This window comes from Siniperca chuatsi, linkage group LG14 (assembly GCF_020085105.1).
Source record: "Siniperca chuatsi isolate FFG_IHB_CAS linkage group LG14, ASM2008510v1, whole genome shotgun sequence".
Taxonomy (NCBI): domain Eukaryota; kingdom Metazoa; phylum Chordata; class Actinopteri; order Centrarchiformes; family Sinipercidae; genus Siniperca; species Siniperca chuatsi.
Window position 1 is genome coordinate 16,300,579 of NC_058055.1, and position 17,055 is coordinate 16,317,633.

General features: G+C 40.5%; 2 protein-coding genes and 2 non-coding genes across 5 annotated transcripts; all 4 read right to left on the reverse strand.

The window, feature by feature from the left end:
* Positions 1 to 854: 854 nt before the first annotated feature.
* sumf2 (sulfatase modifying factor 2) lies at positions 855 to 5,697 on the reverse strand. Of its 2 annotated transcripts, none has more exons than XM_044222693.1 (9): positions 5,471 to 5,697; positions 5,234 to 5,378; positions 5,028 to 5,142; positions 4,529 to 4,573; positions 4,266 to 4,416; positions 2,879 to 2,934; positions 2,382 to 2,466; positions 1,989 to 2,130; positions 855 to 1,902 (listed from the first exon to the last, which is right to left on the reverse strand). In XM_044222693.1, the coding sequence occupies exons 1-9, from the start codon at positions 5,568 to 5,570 to the stop codon at positions 1,800 to 1,802; spliced, it is 942 nt and encodes a 313-aa protein (XP_044078628.1). In that variant the 5' UTR covers positions 5,571 to 5,697; the 3' UTR covers positions 855 to 1,799. The 2 variants fall into 2 exon arrangements, with proteins under 2 accessions (XP_044078628.1, XP_044078627.1); XM_044222692.1 differs by having other exon boundaries at positions 5,234 to 5,381.
* Positions 5,698 to 6,813: 1,116 nt separating this feature from the next.
* Positions 6,814 to 16,471, reverse strand: cct6a (chaperonin containing TCP1, subunit 6A (zeta 1)). Its single transcript, XM_044221657.1, has 13 exons — positions 16,206 to 16,471; positions 15,475 to 15,538; positions 12,992 to 13,126; positions 12,607 to 12,780; positions 11,986 to 12,089; positions 11,589 to 11,859; positions 11,047 to 11,129; positions 9,536 to 9,632; positions 9,235 to 9,382; positions 8,267 to 8,400; positions 7,928 to 8,030; positions 7,290 to 7,362; positions 6,814 to 7,186 (listed from the first exon to the last, which is right to left on the reverse strand). Exons 1-13 carry the CDS (start codon positions 16,340 to 16,342, stop codon positions 7,114 to 7,116), a joined length of 1,596 nt encoding a protein of 531 aa, XP_044077592.1. The 5' UTR covers positions 16,343 to 16,471; the 3' UTR covers positions 6,814 to 7,113.
* Positions 10,365 to 10,501, reverse strand: LOC122888898. Its single transcript, XR_006380797.1, has one exon. It is a non-coding gene; the product is annotated as a small nucleolar RNA SNORA22 (small nucleolar RNA).
* LOC122888897 lies at positions 11,215 to 11,351 on the reverse strand. The gene has a single exon (XR_006380796.1). It is a non-coding gene; the product is annotated as a small nucleolar RNA SNORA22 (small nucleolar RNA).
* Positions 16,472 to 17,055: the final 584 nt, after the last annotated feature.

A 17,055-nucleotide genomic window follows, 5' to 3' on the forward strand; every position in this document is an offset into this window, starting at 1 on the left:
TCTTTTATATATATTCTCTTAATACCCTTTATGTCGTATGTAAAGCACTTTGAATTGCCTTGTTGGTGAAAGGTGCTATACAAATGAACTTGCCTGGCCTTGCTTGTTTTATGAATTTTTGGAAATACACTTATTCTCTTTCTTGCCAGAGTTGGATGACAAGACTGATACCACTGTCATGTCCGTACGGTAAATATGAAGCTACAGCTGGTTAGCTTAGCTTAAAGACAGGAAACAGGGGGAAACAGCTAGCCTGGCTCTGTCCAAAGGAAACAAAATCCACTTACCAGCACTTCTAAAAGTCACCAATTAACAGTAGCTTCCTGGAGTCTCTGCTGGTTGCCTGGCAACTGCTCAGAGCCAAGAAATAGTCTGGCACATAAACCCTTGTAAAACGGCAAAATGTTGTTTTTACACTTTGGTTTTTGGCTGGATTAAACAAACAAGATACAATATGTTAATCTGGGAGCTTTATAAATGCTGGTTGGTATATTTTCTTAGCTTGACAGAGCTAAGCTAGCTGCTTCCCCTTAGTCTTTATGCTAAGCTACAGTAAACTCTACTGTAAACTCTTCACCAGAAAGTGAATGTCAAACTTTTGCTTTTTTTCTCCAGTGTGGGTTTGAAAACAAATATTGGGGTGCAGTTTTCAAGATGGATTCAGAGTCTGCAGGCATCCAGATCACAAATGTAAATCCCTATAAACTAGTAATGTCTTATACAACAGTTTCACATCATAAGACCAGTATAAGAGGCTGCATTTCAGGGGGAACACTGCATAGGCTTCAAACATGTACTGTGGAGGTGCTCAGTGAAAATGTGGGGATGTTCAGATATAGTGACAAGAAGAAAAATTTTGGGGAAAAAAAGTCACATTTAAAGTACTTAAATTGCATTTTTAAGACATGTTAAAGTTCCAATATGCCTAATTAAAAATTGCAACACTGTCCAATTACTGTATGTTACAAGAAACTAACAGCCAGCTCTGATTTTGCCTCGTCACTAAAAACACATTTCACTCCTCTTGCATAATATCTCTGGATTATGTGGCCAGTTCAAAAATACTCATCATTTCTTGAGAACAGAAACAAGGCTTGGCTTTATACAGAGACGTGATACTTAAACAAAACAAAACTGGAGTTCTGATAAAACTTATGTGATGTGTTTAACAGAATCAGTCCAGCCGGCCACTCGTGATGAGGAAGTAAACAAAAAGACAAAGACAGGATTAGGCTGTGACTAAACCAATGAACAATTTACTCTCCGGTCACATAAAAACACTCAACAAAAGACAGAGCCCAGCGTGCAGAAGGAAGACCACGAGTGCTGACAGAGTGTCCTATTTTTCTTCCATTCAGTGAAATTAGACAATGAGACATTCCAACAAGTCTCTTCAGTCATGCCTGTAAAATTATCAGCATGAGATTTTTTTTTCGGGGTGTGTACTACGACGTTATGGAAAAACAGTAACAAGGAACAACTTATTTTTTTTCCTTTTTTTTAGGAAAATGATTTATTACTTGAATGTTAGGTATTAGTATGGTTGTGTTTATTCTTTATCAAATTCATTTAAGAAAAATCTCCATGGGAGAAATACAGTTTGTTTCACTCAAACATTCCTATCACCATCATCATTAATTAATTTCCTTGTTAGTCATTAATATTTTATTGGTCCCTCGTTTTTTTCTTGTTCTTTGTCAACTTGAAAGTCATCAGATCCAATAGTAACACCTGAATCACTGTTGGTTCAGATGAACATTATTGTCTCTCACTTCATATTTTTGACTTCCTGTTTGTTGCTACAGCTCTGTTGTGTCTTTCTTCTTCCCTTGTTTCTGTCCATCGTTGGCAGCACACCTGAATCCCAGGTTATCAGAGGCAGAGTCAGGAGTGTTGCCCATCCTGCAGGACACAGAATCAGAACCATCAAGCAGTCAGGACTGCAGTACAGTTAATCTGTGGGCTCGGAGTCTGAAAATACAACTCACCTGGTCGTGATTCGTGCCTTATGATTGGCTGAACCGTCCAACGTGTCAATCCAGGAGGCACCACGCAGCACATACGATGGTTGTGCTCCTGGAAAGGGTGTGGATGTCCATTCCCATGTGTTTCCCATCATGTCATACAGTCCTGCAGGAAGAATCAACGTCATTCTTATAATATTAAGAAGCACACAGCAAGAATCAACCTTTATAATATTTCACACAGGGGTTTCCCTTGACATAACAGAGATATGAGAAGATGAAACTGTCACAGCAGAGTACCTCAGACTCTCTTTGGTTTTAATACATTTCTGAAACATCAACTAATGACATCTCTGTTACCATGTAGCACCTCTTATCTTATATCATCTCATTAATGTTTAACTAAGGGACAGTTACCATAACCGTTCTGAGGAGGAAACGCTGTAACAGGAGAGATGCCATGGTATCCATCCTCTGCAGTGTCTCCATCTGGAAACGATCCCTAAAACACATGGAAAAAACAGCCATTAGTTATTACAAAGCATGTGTTTTCACATTCCACTGACAATTTATATATACACAATATATATCAGTATTACTGATGTTAAGATTAAAACCGTACCGAACACATTATTTTTACTGCAACGTTCTTCTAGAAGTTTTTCTATAAGTATCTCAGCTAACACATAATTAACATAAACCTTTAGATAAGTAGGTCTTATAAACCTTAATCAGTTTTGCAACCAAATTTAGCCAAAGAACTAAAATCATTATCTGCAGAAATGAGTAGAAAACTATCACGTCAGTGTCAGTTTAAAAAAACAACAACATATCAGTGAATCCCTAATCAAAGCATCCTATGAGAATATATTGCACTAATGCTACTGCAATATGCATTATTGTAGTAGGCTGACCTGCCACAGGTTGGTTCTGTTGGCCTGGAACTTGTTTCCCCACGGATAAGTCCGACCTGGAACACAAGAGGCAGGAAAGAGATAAGAGGACAGCAAACAATTAAATTATATACTAATGATTAAGCAAGGTAGTCAAGAAATCTACAAACTTAAAGCCCCCCACTCCATTAACGACTTGCCTGACCAACAAACTGAATCTGAGTTCTACTTTCACTTTGAGAGACAGTGGGACAGTCCTGACACCATCCCCCGTGACTCCATCCTCCAACTCCAGCCCACCCGCTCCACCCTCCCCACCTCAGCAGGGGCTTGGGCCTGCCCACCCCAGAAGCTCCCTGCTCCCCTACTGCAACAACGACTCTCTCCATCCTGGAGAAGGACTTCAACAGACCGTTCAGGAAGCAGAACCCCCGCACAGCAGCCGGGCCAGACTCTGTTTCTCCATCCGCCCTGAAGCACTGTGCCCATCAGCTGTTTCCGGTGTTCACAGACATCTTTAACACCTCACTGGAGACATGCCATGTGCCAGCCTGCTTCAAATCCTCCACCATCATCCCCCATCATCCCCATCCCCAAAAAAACAGGATAATGACTACAGACCAATGACTACAAGCTGAAGAAATTCAACCTGCCAAAGACAATGATGGTGCACTTCTACACCGGCATAATCAAGGCCATCCTCACCTCCTCCATCACCATCTGGTATGCTGCTGCCACTGCCAAGGACAAGGGCAGACTGTAGCGTATCATTCGCTCTGCAGGGAAGGTGATTGGCTGCAATCTACCTTCCCTCCAGGACCCTGAGGCGTGCAGGAAAGATTGTGGCCGACCCCTTCCACCCTGGACACAAACTGTTTCAGAAACTCCCCTCCAGCAGGAAGCTGCGGTCCATCTAGACCAAAACCTCACGCCACAAAAACAGTTTCTTTCCGTCTGCAGCTGGCCTCATCAACAAGGCCCGGGACCCCCACTGACACCGACTCTCATACCCCCTCAACCCCCCCTTATAATACAGTATACTCATACTGTAAACTTTTTTTTTTTACAGTTTATATCTTATTGTCAATTTAACATTTTATATTTATGATTCTTGACCTGCAGTACTTGCTATATCTTTCTTTATATTTCTACTATGTTTATTGTTTTGCACCAAAATACCAAAGCAAATTCCTTTTATGTGTAAACCTACTTGGCAATAAAGCGGATTCTGATTCTGTTCCACCTCTTTCTTCTTTTGACTCATGAAGCATCAATGTAAAATAAAACACAGTTCTAACTCTGTTTAATGGATGTCAGTCGATACAAACAGTCAAAAAGGTACACAACGCTATCATAATGGTGGCACATACAGTATATATTCAATGCTTTCAGTGTACAAACTGTGTACCTTGCAGCCCCCCGCGTGCAGCCCACTCCCACTCCTCCTCAGTGGGCAGTCTCTTGCCCTTCCACCGGCAGAAGGCCTGAGCATCATTCCAGCTCACCTGGACCACCGGGAAGCCCAGGCGCTCACGTATGCCTGAACCAGGTCCTGCAGGCTGAATAGTAGAGGGTCAAAGGAGTGAAAGGCAGGCAATGAGAGCATGCTAGGAGATATACAAAAAAAACTATGGAAAAGATAGGGATTCAAGGTAAAACTCGTGACCTCACCTGTCTCCAAAACACCCGTTCTATAGGCAACCACCAAGGAGCAGACTGGACGGGAAAGATGAGAAAATGAGTCACAAGACAACCTTACAAATGGTCACTGCTATCCATAAAGTCTACCAAGTGTATTGCAATAGTGTCCTTACAGTGTAGCAAACAGCCAAATGTTTCTTGTAATGTTTCTAGAGTGCTAAATAATCACTTTGTTTTCATTATTGACTGATCCATTTATTTTGTGAATAATTAATTAATTGTTTAGCCAATACAATGTCAAAAAATAGTCAAAGCGCCAATGGTGAGGTCATCATCATCATTATTATTATTATTATTGTTTTTTACTGTCTGACCAATAGCTCAAACCCAAAGAAATTCAATTACAATACTGTGATTCAGCAGCAAATCTTCACATTTGAGAAGCTGAATGGTCAATTGATGTCAGACTAACAATTAAGCTAATCAACTGTTCTCATTCTTTTATTTCCTAAATCAAAAATCCCAGTACCTCAATTCTCTGTGTGACTTTGCTCTTCAGCTCTTCTGACACAAAGTCTTGAAACACAAAACTCCACCCAAACGTCTCAGCTTCAGTTTTGTACTTGTCTGCTCTCACAAAGTCTCTGTGGTGAACGAAGGCCAAGTCAGAGGCTTTATTACATTATTTTTAACTAACTGTCAAACACCCTAATATCAGGTTTCAAGCTTCATTACCTGAAATCTGCATTTGTTACAGGGTATTTGTCCATTTTAAAAGGCTGCAGTTCAACCTCCCTGGTGGGGGATTCTCCATCTCTCCCATCAGCTGCACTGGTTCCCATTAACATCTTTCCGCCTGGTATATTCAGCATCTCATCTGCTGCTGTGTGTCAGGAGGAAACTTGTCTCCATCATGTTGATTCAATGTTAATATTATTTATGTTTTGGAAGTTAAAAGGTGTGAATTCTTACCCGCCACTGACAGTAAAAACACAGCAGATATCCACGACGCCGTTTTAGCATTCATTTTTGACAAGCTAGTTTTAGCTAACATTAATTTGACATTCCGCATATATATATGAACAAATACAAGTTTAAGAGTTAACAAACAGCGCAACTTATCAAACTTCGATTCAATGGATACATTTTTGTCGTTTCTGTCGGACAACTTTCACCGTCGCAACGGAAATGGGTTCAACGATAAACAGGGTCCGTGTACAATAAAAGGTTCCGCTTTATTTACAACACAAGCGTTCATTTCTTTTTATATATTTTTCCCTGTATGAGCGATACCGTATGAAGTTGTACTATATATGACCCAAAGTTGTACTATACTAAAGCAAATGATATCTATAATAAATTATATCCATTGTACTTTATGTAAGGCAAATATGAAGCTGCAAGTCACAATTTGTTTAGGTTAAAGAGTTAAATAAAAACTAAAAAGGTTTGAAACATATATGAGATTAAGGATAGTCTGCCACTAAAACGGTGAATCCAGCTTGAGAAACAAATTAACCCTTAAATATTTATTTGTAAATGGATTTTTGTTATATATAAAAGTCTTGCGGAGAAACTGTTTATCAAAAATAAAAAACATGAGGCTTAATTGACTAAATACGATCTAAAATAATTATTTTATTTATACGTTTTTATAAATTTACTTTCTTCAAATGTTAATGTATACTAAATTAACACCCAATACTTTAATTTTGAAAGTTTAAAATGCAAATTAAACATGCAGACTTAATGAAAACTGACATTTCAGTGAATGCAATCCCATTTTTTTTTTCTTTTTTTACAGTTCACGGTCAGGAGTTTGTATATTTAATGTTATGTAGAGTGGTAGAAGAACTCTAAATCTGTAATCGAGTTAAATAAATATTAGAGAAAGTGTTATAGTACTGTATATTATTGGATTTTTAATCACTGATGCATTCATGTATGAGTGGAGAGGAAGATAAGTTTAACTATCTTATATAGTGTTGTTCATCTATAACAGCGCATATTGTATAAGCTTTTATGTTTTGTGTGTGTGGCATCTGTAAAGTTACTACAGCTTCTATTTAGTGATTAAAAAGTACAATATTTCATTTTTAACTGTAGTCGAAAATAAGTAGCAGAAAATAGAAATGCTTAAGTTCAAGAACCAAAGAAAGGGTACTTGTGTAAATGTATATAAGTCACATTCCACCACTGGTTGTGCGTTAGTGTTTTAATAGCTTAGTCTAGATGTGGTTCTTAACATTCATGCACTCTTCCAAGCAGAAAAAGAACATTTGTTAGGTTGAGCAAAGACAAAACACAACCAAATCTTTCAAGAGCCATGAAAACTTTTAATGGGTAGAAACAAAACTGAGTGAGTTGAGAGGTCAGTGCTTTTAACAAAATCTCATAAATAAACCAATCAGAGGGAGGCATTGACAAATCCATGAAAAAAACAATGACTAGCAAAACAATGGTTTCTGACAGACGCTGTGATGGATGCCGTGGTGTTTACAGCGGGCAGCGGGGGTGCTTCAAAGTTCCAAGAGCGGGAACACGTTGACTGAACCGTCAGGTAAACAACTATCCCTGCGAGTATGATAACAGATGCAGCTTCTTCACTTGACCTTTTAACCTTTGAGGGAAGACATTCCAGCTCGCATGATCTCATCCACCAACAAGATGTTGCTGGCGATCACCGTGCTGTAAAGGAACAAAGACCCACATAAGAGATTAATGAGGAGACAACGCATCAGGATAATTTCAAATATTAGCCTGTTTACAGCTTAGAAAAGAGTAATCTCACCATGAATGGAGAAGCTGTTTCTTAACGCTGTAATTATCCCATACACCTGCTTCTCCTGCCACCATGGGTTCCCCTGAAAAACAACAGGATTCAAGTAAAAAACAAACTTGTGATAGAAGTGCATTATTACCCAACTGGGTATTTGGAGGCTAAAAAAGGGATTACACTACGACTCAAACAGCAAAAAAAAAAAAAAAAAAAAAAAAAAAAAGAGAGACACAACCATAACTGTGAGGAACAAAACACAAATGTGCAGTCTTTGACAGGAACAATCAAGGGAAGCATCCTCATACAGTATCTTTAGTGATACTAAGAGAGAGGTGAGGGACATTTTTACTCTGCAAATGTTCTGATTTCTGATAGTTCCCCCTTTTGCGAGTTTATTGCTGTTTGACGTCTTTATGATAGTGAGCATGTACTTGATGCTCAGTGTCAAAAAGGCTCAAATTCTCTGCACTTTATTTCACAGTTTAGCCTCAATTAAACTTGAAGATGAAAGCACTTCAAAATCCATTAAGTTTATATTCTTATCTTAGTGACAGCTGCTTTTGCAAAACAGACATTGTGATGTATTGTAGATGTCTTGAAATATATTGCCATAACACAATCTTCTATTAACGGTGTGCTGTGGTTCTGACCTGTGCTGAGGTCCACTCCAACTAGCTGACCAGACTCTTTGTACTCCGTCTGCAGCTTCAGCAGGGTCTCCTGTGGGTCATAGCCAGAGTTCTGGGCCAAAACCTACAAAGGAAGATACATAAATAAAATCAACAGAGGCTGATACAGTATGAATGCTAAACAGATCAAATCAGTTTTAGAGTTTATCTGGCTAATGATAAAGTTGAATAAGATGACCAGAGATATTTTAAGTCGGTACAATTAAGTAGTACAATACTGAAGCAAGAGTTTTCTATAACACATAAGGTAAAGAAACACTGAAAGCCTGAAGGGGGTTGGGGGGAGTATAAATCCTTCACCTTGGGGATGACTAGGAGAGCATCTGCAAATGCCTGGACTCCCAGCTGGGCTCTGCCTTTCACATTGGGCTTGTGTTTTACCAGAGCGTCTGCCACAGCCACCTCGAACGCACCTGCGCCGGCCACGACACTACCTGAAGACACAAAGATGAAAAGAAGATGCAATTGAGAAAGGTTTAACTGCTTCGGCTCAAAAAAGCAAGAACAATGTGTTTAAAACAAAATTAATCATCGTTTTGATCAGCTGAATACATGTAGGAGAGACTGAAACTCTCCTAATGCAGAGGAAAAGACCACAGTCACTGTAGCACAGACATGAGAGAACAGGGAGAGCCACGTTAGCGTCCCTGGGTGTTCGCTGTGCAAATGAGACCAACTGCATTTTACAAAAGAAAGAACGAACAGATAAACTGACCACAATTGCAGCTGTTAGTTTAATGATACAATTAGAATCAAGGTAAGTAGAATAAAGAGAAATGACTGGAGCTAATGTGCCCAAAAGGACAGTGTCCAGAAATTCAATGAATTTTGTTGAGTGGATCCAAAGACCTTTGACATATGGTTTTTATCCATATAACATTTGGATGACACAGTCTGAAAGGGCTTTACAGAGCCGCTTTAGACAGTAAAACCTACCTCCAGAAGAGTGACAAAAGTAACTTTAAGAAAACTGACATATATTTTCTAAATTGCATCAAATTGCAATTAAAAAAAGTAAGTGTAAAATGTTAAAACATGGCAGTGACTGCGTGATAAACCATGAAATGTATTCATGCAGTAAGAGGATCAACTGCAAACCCTGAATTTGAACATTGCAAAGAAAATGTTGAACTGCACCCTGGTGGCAAACAAAATTCGACTGAATTGCTTTTGCTTAGTTTGGTGCAATAAATCATATTTCCATAAAACTAAAACAAAGTCAAATGACACAAACACATAGTAAAATGTTAGGTTCCTTAGTGTCTTACCATCTTCAATGGCGTTCTTGACTGCCCGCAAACCATCTCTTACGGCATCTTTGATCTGTGTGAGGGTGTGTTTGTTGGGTCCTTTCACCAGCAGGGTGACTGAGCGAGGGTTCCCACACTTCTCAATGAATGTGTACTTCTCCTCTCCCTGTGAATAGGGAGGGCAATTAACAACTCTGCATTGACTTCTTAAAACATAAATAAATGCAAAAAAAACTAAGCGCTTGAAGAAAAAAAAAAGTTGCTTTTCACACTGGATAAAAAAAAAAGAAAGAAAGAATACACCCAGATAAATACTCACCAGTGTGTGTTCATAAACCAACCCAGCACTTCCCAAGCACTCAGGTGTGAGGTCATCAACTGAATTCATGGCAATGCCACCGCAAGCGAGGGTGAGCCTGCCGAGGGAACAACACACTGTATGTATAATTCAGTTCTTTGGTGTGATTTATGATGGAAAACATTATGCAGCTGGGGATGCACAGTTGCCCAAACTACAGCAGCTGTGGTCTGTGCAGGTGTCCCCGTCCTGATGCAAGTGAATCAAGCTGGCTCACTCACTGAGTCTTAAGAAGATCCTGCATCTCTGCGTCTTCAGTGGATATCTCAACATTTGTTTAAATACATGTTATGCTTTTGATTGAGGGACTGAAACAAAACATTTAATTTACTTACTAATTTTTCTTTGATTTTCACAAATTAAGAAAAATGTGCTAAATGCACCCAGAAGGGTAGAGACGTCACATCTCAGAATACAGTAAAAGCAAATGGCATAATGCTAATCTGCATCTCAGATGTTAGGCATCTGTACATGTTCTGATTTCTTTTGGATAATGGTTAAAAATGCAGATCTCATTGGTCAAGCTGAATTGAAACCTTTGCAGTTGACAGAGCTGAAGCAGACCCGTAAAAAGGAACACAATATGAACCAGCGAGTTTCGTCGTTGTGTTACAATTTGGCACCCACAAACTGGTCACACTACTATAGGTCAACTAACTCATATTAGCATTGCCACAGTAGCTAGACAATACCTAAAGAGACAAAAGATTAAAAGAAGATACTCAGAAAACACACAAGTATAATTGCCTCGGCAATAAGGCAAGAACAATGTGTTTAAAACAAAATCAATCATTGTTCTGATCAGCTGAATACATGTAGGAGACACTAAAACTCTCCTAATGCAGAGGAAAAGACCAGAGTCACTGTAGCACAGACATGAGAGAACAGGGAGAGCCACGTTAGCATCCCTGGGTGTTCGCTGTGCAAATGAGACCAACTGGTGTACCAGTTCTGGTAATGAATCTGGTTGAGTGGATCCAAAGACCTTTGGCATGTGGGTTTATCCATACAACATTCAGACCAGGAGACTGATTCGTCTGTTGTGGCTGCCCTGCCTCTGTTTGACAGGCTGAAGGCCACTCCCTTGTGGCTAAGTGCATTCACGCTGCTCTCTGAAAATTACAACAGTCCTGATAATGACGGTGATAAGAAATGGCTGCATGTCTCACCACAGTATAGAGAAAACACAGTATACCAGCACACCTATTGCTACCTTATGGACCTCTAGTATTATTAGTATTATTTATAGTAAGATGGTTTTGTGCAATGCTTTTATTTTCTATTAATATGTTTATATATATTTCTTGGATTGTACATCTTACCCGTCTAATTTTTGTTCTTTTTCCTTCTTGTAAAGAATGCAGTAAATTCGTTTACACATGTGCTCGCCCAAAAAAACAGAGCAACTACAACATTTCCACTGTACAGAAATATATTATATTTGTAACAGGGAAAATGTGATACTTTCTTACCTCTCCATATTCCTCCTCTTTGCCCTGCGCAGGGCTACAATGCCTTCCTTGGCAAGAGCATCCAGGGAGAATGGATCAATACCCTACACAACACAGAGAAAACTTCAATTTATCATCATCAAGTCAAGACATAATTCACTGTGTGTTTGTCAGTTTCAGCGATGTGAAGTTTATTCTGATCTGTTGAATACATGTAGGGGAGGAACGGACTCTCCTAATGCAGAGGTACAGATCAGATTTACTGTTGCACAGATGGAAGAGACCAGGGGGAGCTACGTTAGCATCCTTGGGTGTTCACTGTGCACTTGATAAGGCCCTTATTTTCACTTAACAAGCCTCTCACTTCAACCTCCGACATTTCCTGTAATCCTTACTGTTTTACTTGACTGGTTAGGCAATGCTTTTATCATCCTGCATGATATGTTATTTTTATTGGTTGTTTTTTAAAGCACATTTTGATATATAAATGAGTAAGGAGACGACTAATTACAGTGTAACTGAAGTTAAAATACCAATACTGCATGAATCCTCTTCAATCATACCTTCTGGTTAATGACGACAAAACCCTTCTCTCCATTGGGGCTGACTTTGTTCTTCAGGGCGATGATCTTCTGCACGCGGTCCTCGATGAACTTCCTTTCTGCAGCCACAAGCTTCTCCCTCTCCCCTGCACTCTTGTAGAAGAAGCCGGAGTTGACCTCTGTCTTTTCGTACTCCAAGGAGACGTTGCAGGTCAGCACGTAGGCATCCTCCACCCTCTTCTTCATGTCTGGGTGTCGGGCACCGTGGTCCAACACCAAACCTCTGATCAGTCTGACAAAGAACAAAAAAGCAGCAACCTTTAGATGTCTGGGACCCCTATACACCCCTGCACCACTAGCAGGAACTATCAGTAAAGGGATGAATTGCCTCTTGTTCCAAGTCTTTATTAAGACTCACTGTGTATCGCAGTCAGTTTTGTGCTTCATCTCCATGATTTCCACCATGTACAGGTCGATTGGCTCATTGGGTTTAGCGATGGCCAGCACAGCATCTACTACAGCCTGTGGAAGAAAAAAAAAATAATAAAAATAATCACACCAATCATTGAAAATAAAATTGACAGGAAATAATTTGCTCACTGCCATGGGACCTTTTAAAATTGGAAAAATCAAACTTCTGCTCCCCCTACCTATCTGTACCCAGCACCAACTGTCAGCTAATAGCCATGGCCAGATGTATAGTGCTAAAAGTCATTAGTCCCTTGATAGAAATATCAATTACAGTGTTGAAAATGTATCACTTTGACCATTTCCCAAAACAAACTGGTAACATCTGGTAACACAAAGGCAAAGAGCTGCTTGTCTGGGGTTATCTGACTAAGAAAAGACAGCACTTCAGTGTATGGTAGCTTATGAGGGACATTTGTCATTATTTGACATTTTGCAGCCAAAAGGGATAAACTAGTCTACTAAGAGTAACAAGAAAAAGAAAAGAAAAAAGGTAATTGATTGACGCCGTCAGTGAACTGCCGACCCTCAGCTCTGCGTATACTGAGCTCATTCCCTCATCATGTCTCACCTCAGTGAGCAGGTCTGCCAGCTCTGTGTGGACCTTGGTCCTTAGGGAAGTGCGTGCTACGTTGATGAGGGTCTCTCTGTCCATTTCCCGAGTCACCTTCACCTCCTCCAGAGCAGCCAGGGCTTTCTCTTTTGCCGCCTCAAAGCCCTCAGCGATGATTCTTGGATGAAGACCCTGCAGGCGGAAATCAAAAGGGAGTTATGGAAGGAAAATATATCTAGTTCCAGATACTGAATATTGACAGGTATTCTGAAGAGATTCACATGCCAAATTAGGTTAAAAAACAACAACAACAACAACATCCACTACATTAATAAAATGATTTCTCATGAATAGTGCTGGGGTACATTCTAGGTGGATAACCAGACAGGCCTCTCTCTTTTACCTCCGACACGTAGAGGTCCGCCTGCTTCAGCAGTTCACCGATGATGAGGACATTGGAGGTGGTTCCGTCTCCCGTGATGTCATCCTGTGCCGTGGCAACCTTCGCAATGAGTGATGCTGTCGGGTGCTGAATTTGCTGAGAAGGAACAAGTAGAGAAAAGATTTTGAAAAGTGCAACATAAGAAACGAGCAAACGTAAGCATGTTCATTATGCAAAGCACTTGAAAACAGGATTTACTTTTCTTTCATCGATATATCCTGTAATAAACATGTGGTGTTGTGCACTATTAGGTAGCAAAATTATACTTTTGATACCTTACTTTGACAAATATTAAGATGTTTAGGGGTGTAACTGTTTTGAAACCACAACCGATGTAAACGTCTTTGGGCTCGAGTCGCGGTTCTGTCTTCTGTGTCGTATTTATGTCTTTTACTCACATGTGCAGAACAGAAATTCTGGAGCGCGAGTTTACCCGGGAAGTTCTGGCAGTGCACCGGTTGCTGTCTATCAGCTGTAGCATGCTAGTCGGCTTAGCCTGCTGAGCCAGGTTAGTTAAGCTCATGTAGTGTCAGTTCCTGGGTTAGTTACAGCGAAAATGGGCAATGATTAGTGTCAAACTGTATGCCGACATTGTTCACCTCAATTTGGGTATGTCTGTGGAAACACTTCAAACATACATAACAGTAAAACACTGACAGGGACCATTTTACTGCACAATGAGTAGGCAAAGTAAACTTTGCTATAATACTTGGACATTTTTACCTTAGTAAGGTTTTGAATGCAGGACTTATACTTGTAGTGGAGTATTTTTACAATGGGGTTAATATTAGTACTTTTGCTAAGTAGTGGAATGGACAACTAGGTTACCGGCCGAGCCTTCCCCTTTAAGGAAGGTAGCCTTGTGGGTAACCAGCGGTGTTGTTGTGAAAGTGAGCCTTTCCCTTTCCCTTAACTTTAGCCAGCCATTAAGTGTGTAGATGAGCTCAGGTTGCAGTATAATAGTTACTGGATGGCTGTGTTGTGTTTGCTGCCACAGATAATAAATAAAAAGTGCCTGTTTATGTAACGTAAGCGGAAACTCTGATATAGTCATCTGCTATACCGCACACTAAGAAATATTCGAATATATTTGAGATATCGCCCCATCCCTACGAGGTACATACCGAACAGTGAATTTTGTGTACTGTTACACCCCTAACGTTGTTCTACAAAAACTCTTTTCATTTAAAGTTCCCCTCCAGACATGTTTTGTAAAAATACTCTGCTATGATTAATATTTTGTTTTACATGGTTATCCCACATAAAAAGTAACAAAACAAAAATAAAACTCTGAAAAGGGGGCTGGAATCTACTCTGCCTCCCTCACTGATAAATTCTTGATCTCTCAATGCCCCGCCCACCACCGATGCGTGTTAGGTTGCCCGGTGCTGGTGAGAGCATGGACGTGGGTGAGAGACATACATCCATGGTGAGAGAGCGGTGCGTGTCAAGATGGATAGAGTTAGAGGAAACATCGGAGAGATTCCGCCATACATGTTTGAGCCTCAGTCAGGCTCAGAAGAGGAGTCTATTGTGCACCAAAATCAGTGACTAGCAGACGTATCTGAACGGTAAGTGTAGTTAACATCTTTTATTTGTTTATGTTGTTTGTTAGCTTGTAACTGGCAGTGGCTGACACAGCGTTAGTAGTTGTAAAACATACAATATCATCTGCTACGATGTTAGTGTGTTCACATTGTTATTACGTAACGTTAGTAGATAGTTGAAGGAAGCTCCAGGGTCCGGTTTAGGTCAGAAAACTGCACACTGTTTGCTGTCAAAACTTTCACTATGCTATCTTAGGGCAAACTCTCGCTCTCTGTACTGATCAGTCTGCTCTGCGCTGGAGGTTTCAGGGTTCTCTGCCAATAGTATTGCGATTGGCATTCGAATTTGTGACGTCCCTAATCTAGCTTGCCCTGAGCACGTTTGAATCTTGTTGAGATTTTAGGAAAATGTACAGACATCGCCCCCTTCAGCAGAGGAATGAATAAATTGAGTGGAGGGGAACGTTAACAAAGTAGCCAAATTCCTCAACTAATAAATGTTCTCCAAACACAAGCAGCAAACAAGAACTAAGCTTCATTTATATACAGATTTATACAATATTGGCATTCAAGATTAAAATCCAAAGCAAATCTGTCCAGGTATTCAAGCCAGCTGTCAGTGCTTGACAGTTTTCAATACTTTGTGCTTCGGACACATATCAGTCAGTAGCAAGAAAGTACTGCGTTTAGATTCCCAGTCATATTAGGTAGTTAGTCAAATGTAAGTAACAGTTGATTATTGTTTATTTTGATATGGGAATGTGCTAAACATATTCACTCGGGCTTACACATCCACATTCATTAGGGGTGTGGTCACTAACAATGAAGAAGGCAGTACAATAAGGACAAGACAGTTGGACAGAAAAAGTGCCATTTCACAGATCAGCACTTCCTTACCATCTCGTGTAACAAGACGTTTCCATCTTTGGTCAGCTTTATGTCTCCTGCACCAGACACCAGCCTGCGGACCCAAACAGGCAGGGGAGGGTTAATGTTAACTGAGCAAAGCAAAAGCTGGTTCACAACACCCTACTGCTGGCTTATTCGTTGTTGGTTAACAGTTAGTCAAAGTAAATATTTTCAGTCAGCCATGCCCAAATTCTGCTCACTGACATAAATTACACAGTCACTGTTAGCTGTCTACCTAAACTTGAAACCTGAATTAAACCTCCTGGAGCAGAAAAAATATCGTTAACTCGGCCCCCAAAGTCAATTATTCGCTCAGTAGTCCCACTAGCTAAATGTGAAGCCACATTAACAGAAACTTTGTGATTCAGAGATTTAACAGAGATTGTTTCTGATCTTCTAAACGACTTCTGCTAGCATGCTAACGTTAGCTTGGTGGTTGTCAAAACGGATCGTGACGATGACTGGGCAGGGCAACGTGCGCAGGGAAGAACCGTTAAATAAGTGGAGGCCTAAATTGTGATTTAATATTTTGTGGAGGAGGATGTAGTAAGTTACACAAGGGAGGTTTCCCTCCTTACAAATAAATACAGAAACAAGTGGCGGCGGAATGACCATAATGCTTCCTGCGCACAGTCTACCGGTGAATTACAGCTAACGTTAGCTACTTAGCAAAGTTAGCTTAGCACGCGTGCTGCACAAAGGGCTCCAGCGGCACTCACATTTTCATGGTCCCCTTCGGTCCCAGGTTACTTTTCAGCACATCCTGAAGCCCCCGGGCGGCACTGATGTTAACCGCTAGGGCGGCCTGGGCTCTGGCCACCTCTGCTTTTGGGTTCAGAGCTTTAACGGCAGACATGGCGAAGCAGCACAGCCAGCGAAGTAAAAGTAAAAAGTACCGCTGGTAGGAAGCCCGCAATGCTTGGACTCGGACGCTCTCGAAAGGAGAGTCGGTTTCCAGAAGGCTCCAACACGTGTTCTCGTGCTGCCTTTACGTAACCAGTCTGGGCTCGGACATTCCGAATTTTGAAAGCTTCAAACGTCCCGTTTACATCAGCACACAATGAATCGTGAGGTAGAAGTGATTGCACCCAGTGTCGGAATTATTAGACGTGTAAGCAACATTAGCAAAAGCTCTGGGCTAAAAAGTGAGACTTCAATTTGTTTCTACCCACACAGTGGTTAATATAAGGTCTAAATACCAAATCAAACTTCTGCAACTAACACAAGTCGCTGTTTTTTTTAAAGTCAGAGAAACATGTGCACAGCTAAAAATTCTCTATTTTTGATATTTTAGGGTAGAATAGATTCTGCACATCAGAGTTCATGACAAAGCAGTGGCAAGTTACACTAACACAGGGGAATCACCTCCAACCTTAATATAATTAATAATCCTAATCCCACTGTTCCTGGGGGAGGCAAACCGCCATCCTCAATTATAATCAACTGCAAAACACAATTGCTGCAGTGATCGCCATCTTGTCAGAGCCGTTCATGTGCGCTTAAGGGGACTTTAAGATCTCCGACATACGGTGAAGGCAGCATAAGTCACACCCTAGACCTAGACGACTC

Coding starts and splice junctions, on each gene's coding strand:
- cct6a (XM_044221657.1), bottom strand. CDS start 16,342: ATGTCTGCCGTTAAAGCTCTGAACCCAAAAGCAGAGGTGGCCAGAGCC. Junction 12,090..12,606: donor TGGCAGACCTGCTCACTGAG/GTGAGACATGAT, acceptor TTTCTTCCACAG/GCTGTAGTAGATGCTGTGCT. Junction 9,383..9,535: donor TGGTTTATGAACACACACTG/GTGAGTATTTAT, acceptor CCCTATTCACAG/GGAGAGGAGAAGTACACATT.
- sumf2 (XM_044222692.1), bottom strand. CDS start 5,570: ATGCGGAATGTCAAATTAATGTTAGCTAAAACTAGCTTGTCAAAAATG. Junction 4,417..4,528: donor AACGGGTGTTTTGGAGACAG/GTGAGGTCACGA, acceptor TCTACTATTCAG/CCTGCAGGACCTGGTTCAGG. Junction 2,935..4,265: donor TGCACGCGGGGGGCTGCAAG/GTACACAGTTTG, acceptor CTTGTGTTCCAG/GTCGGACTTATCCGTGGGGA.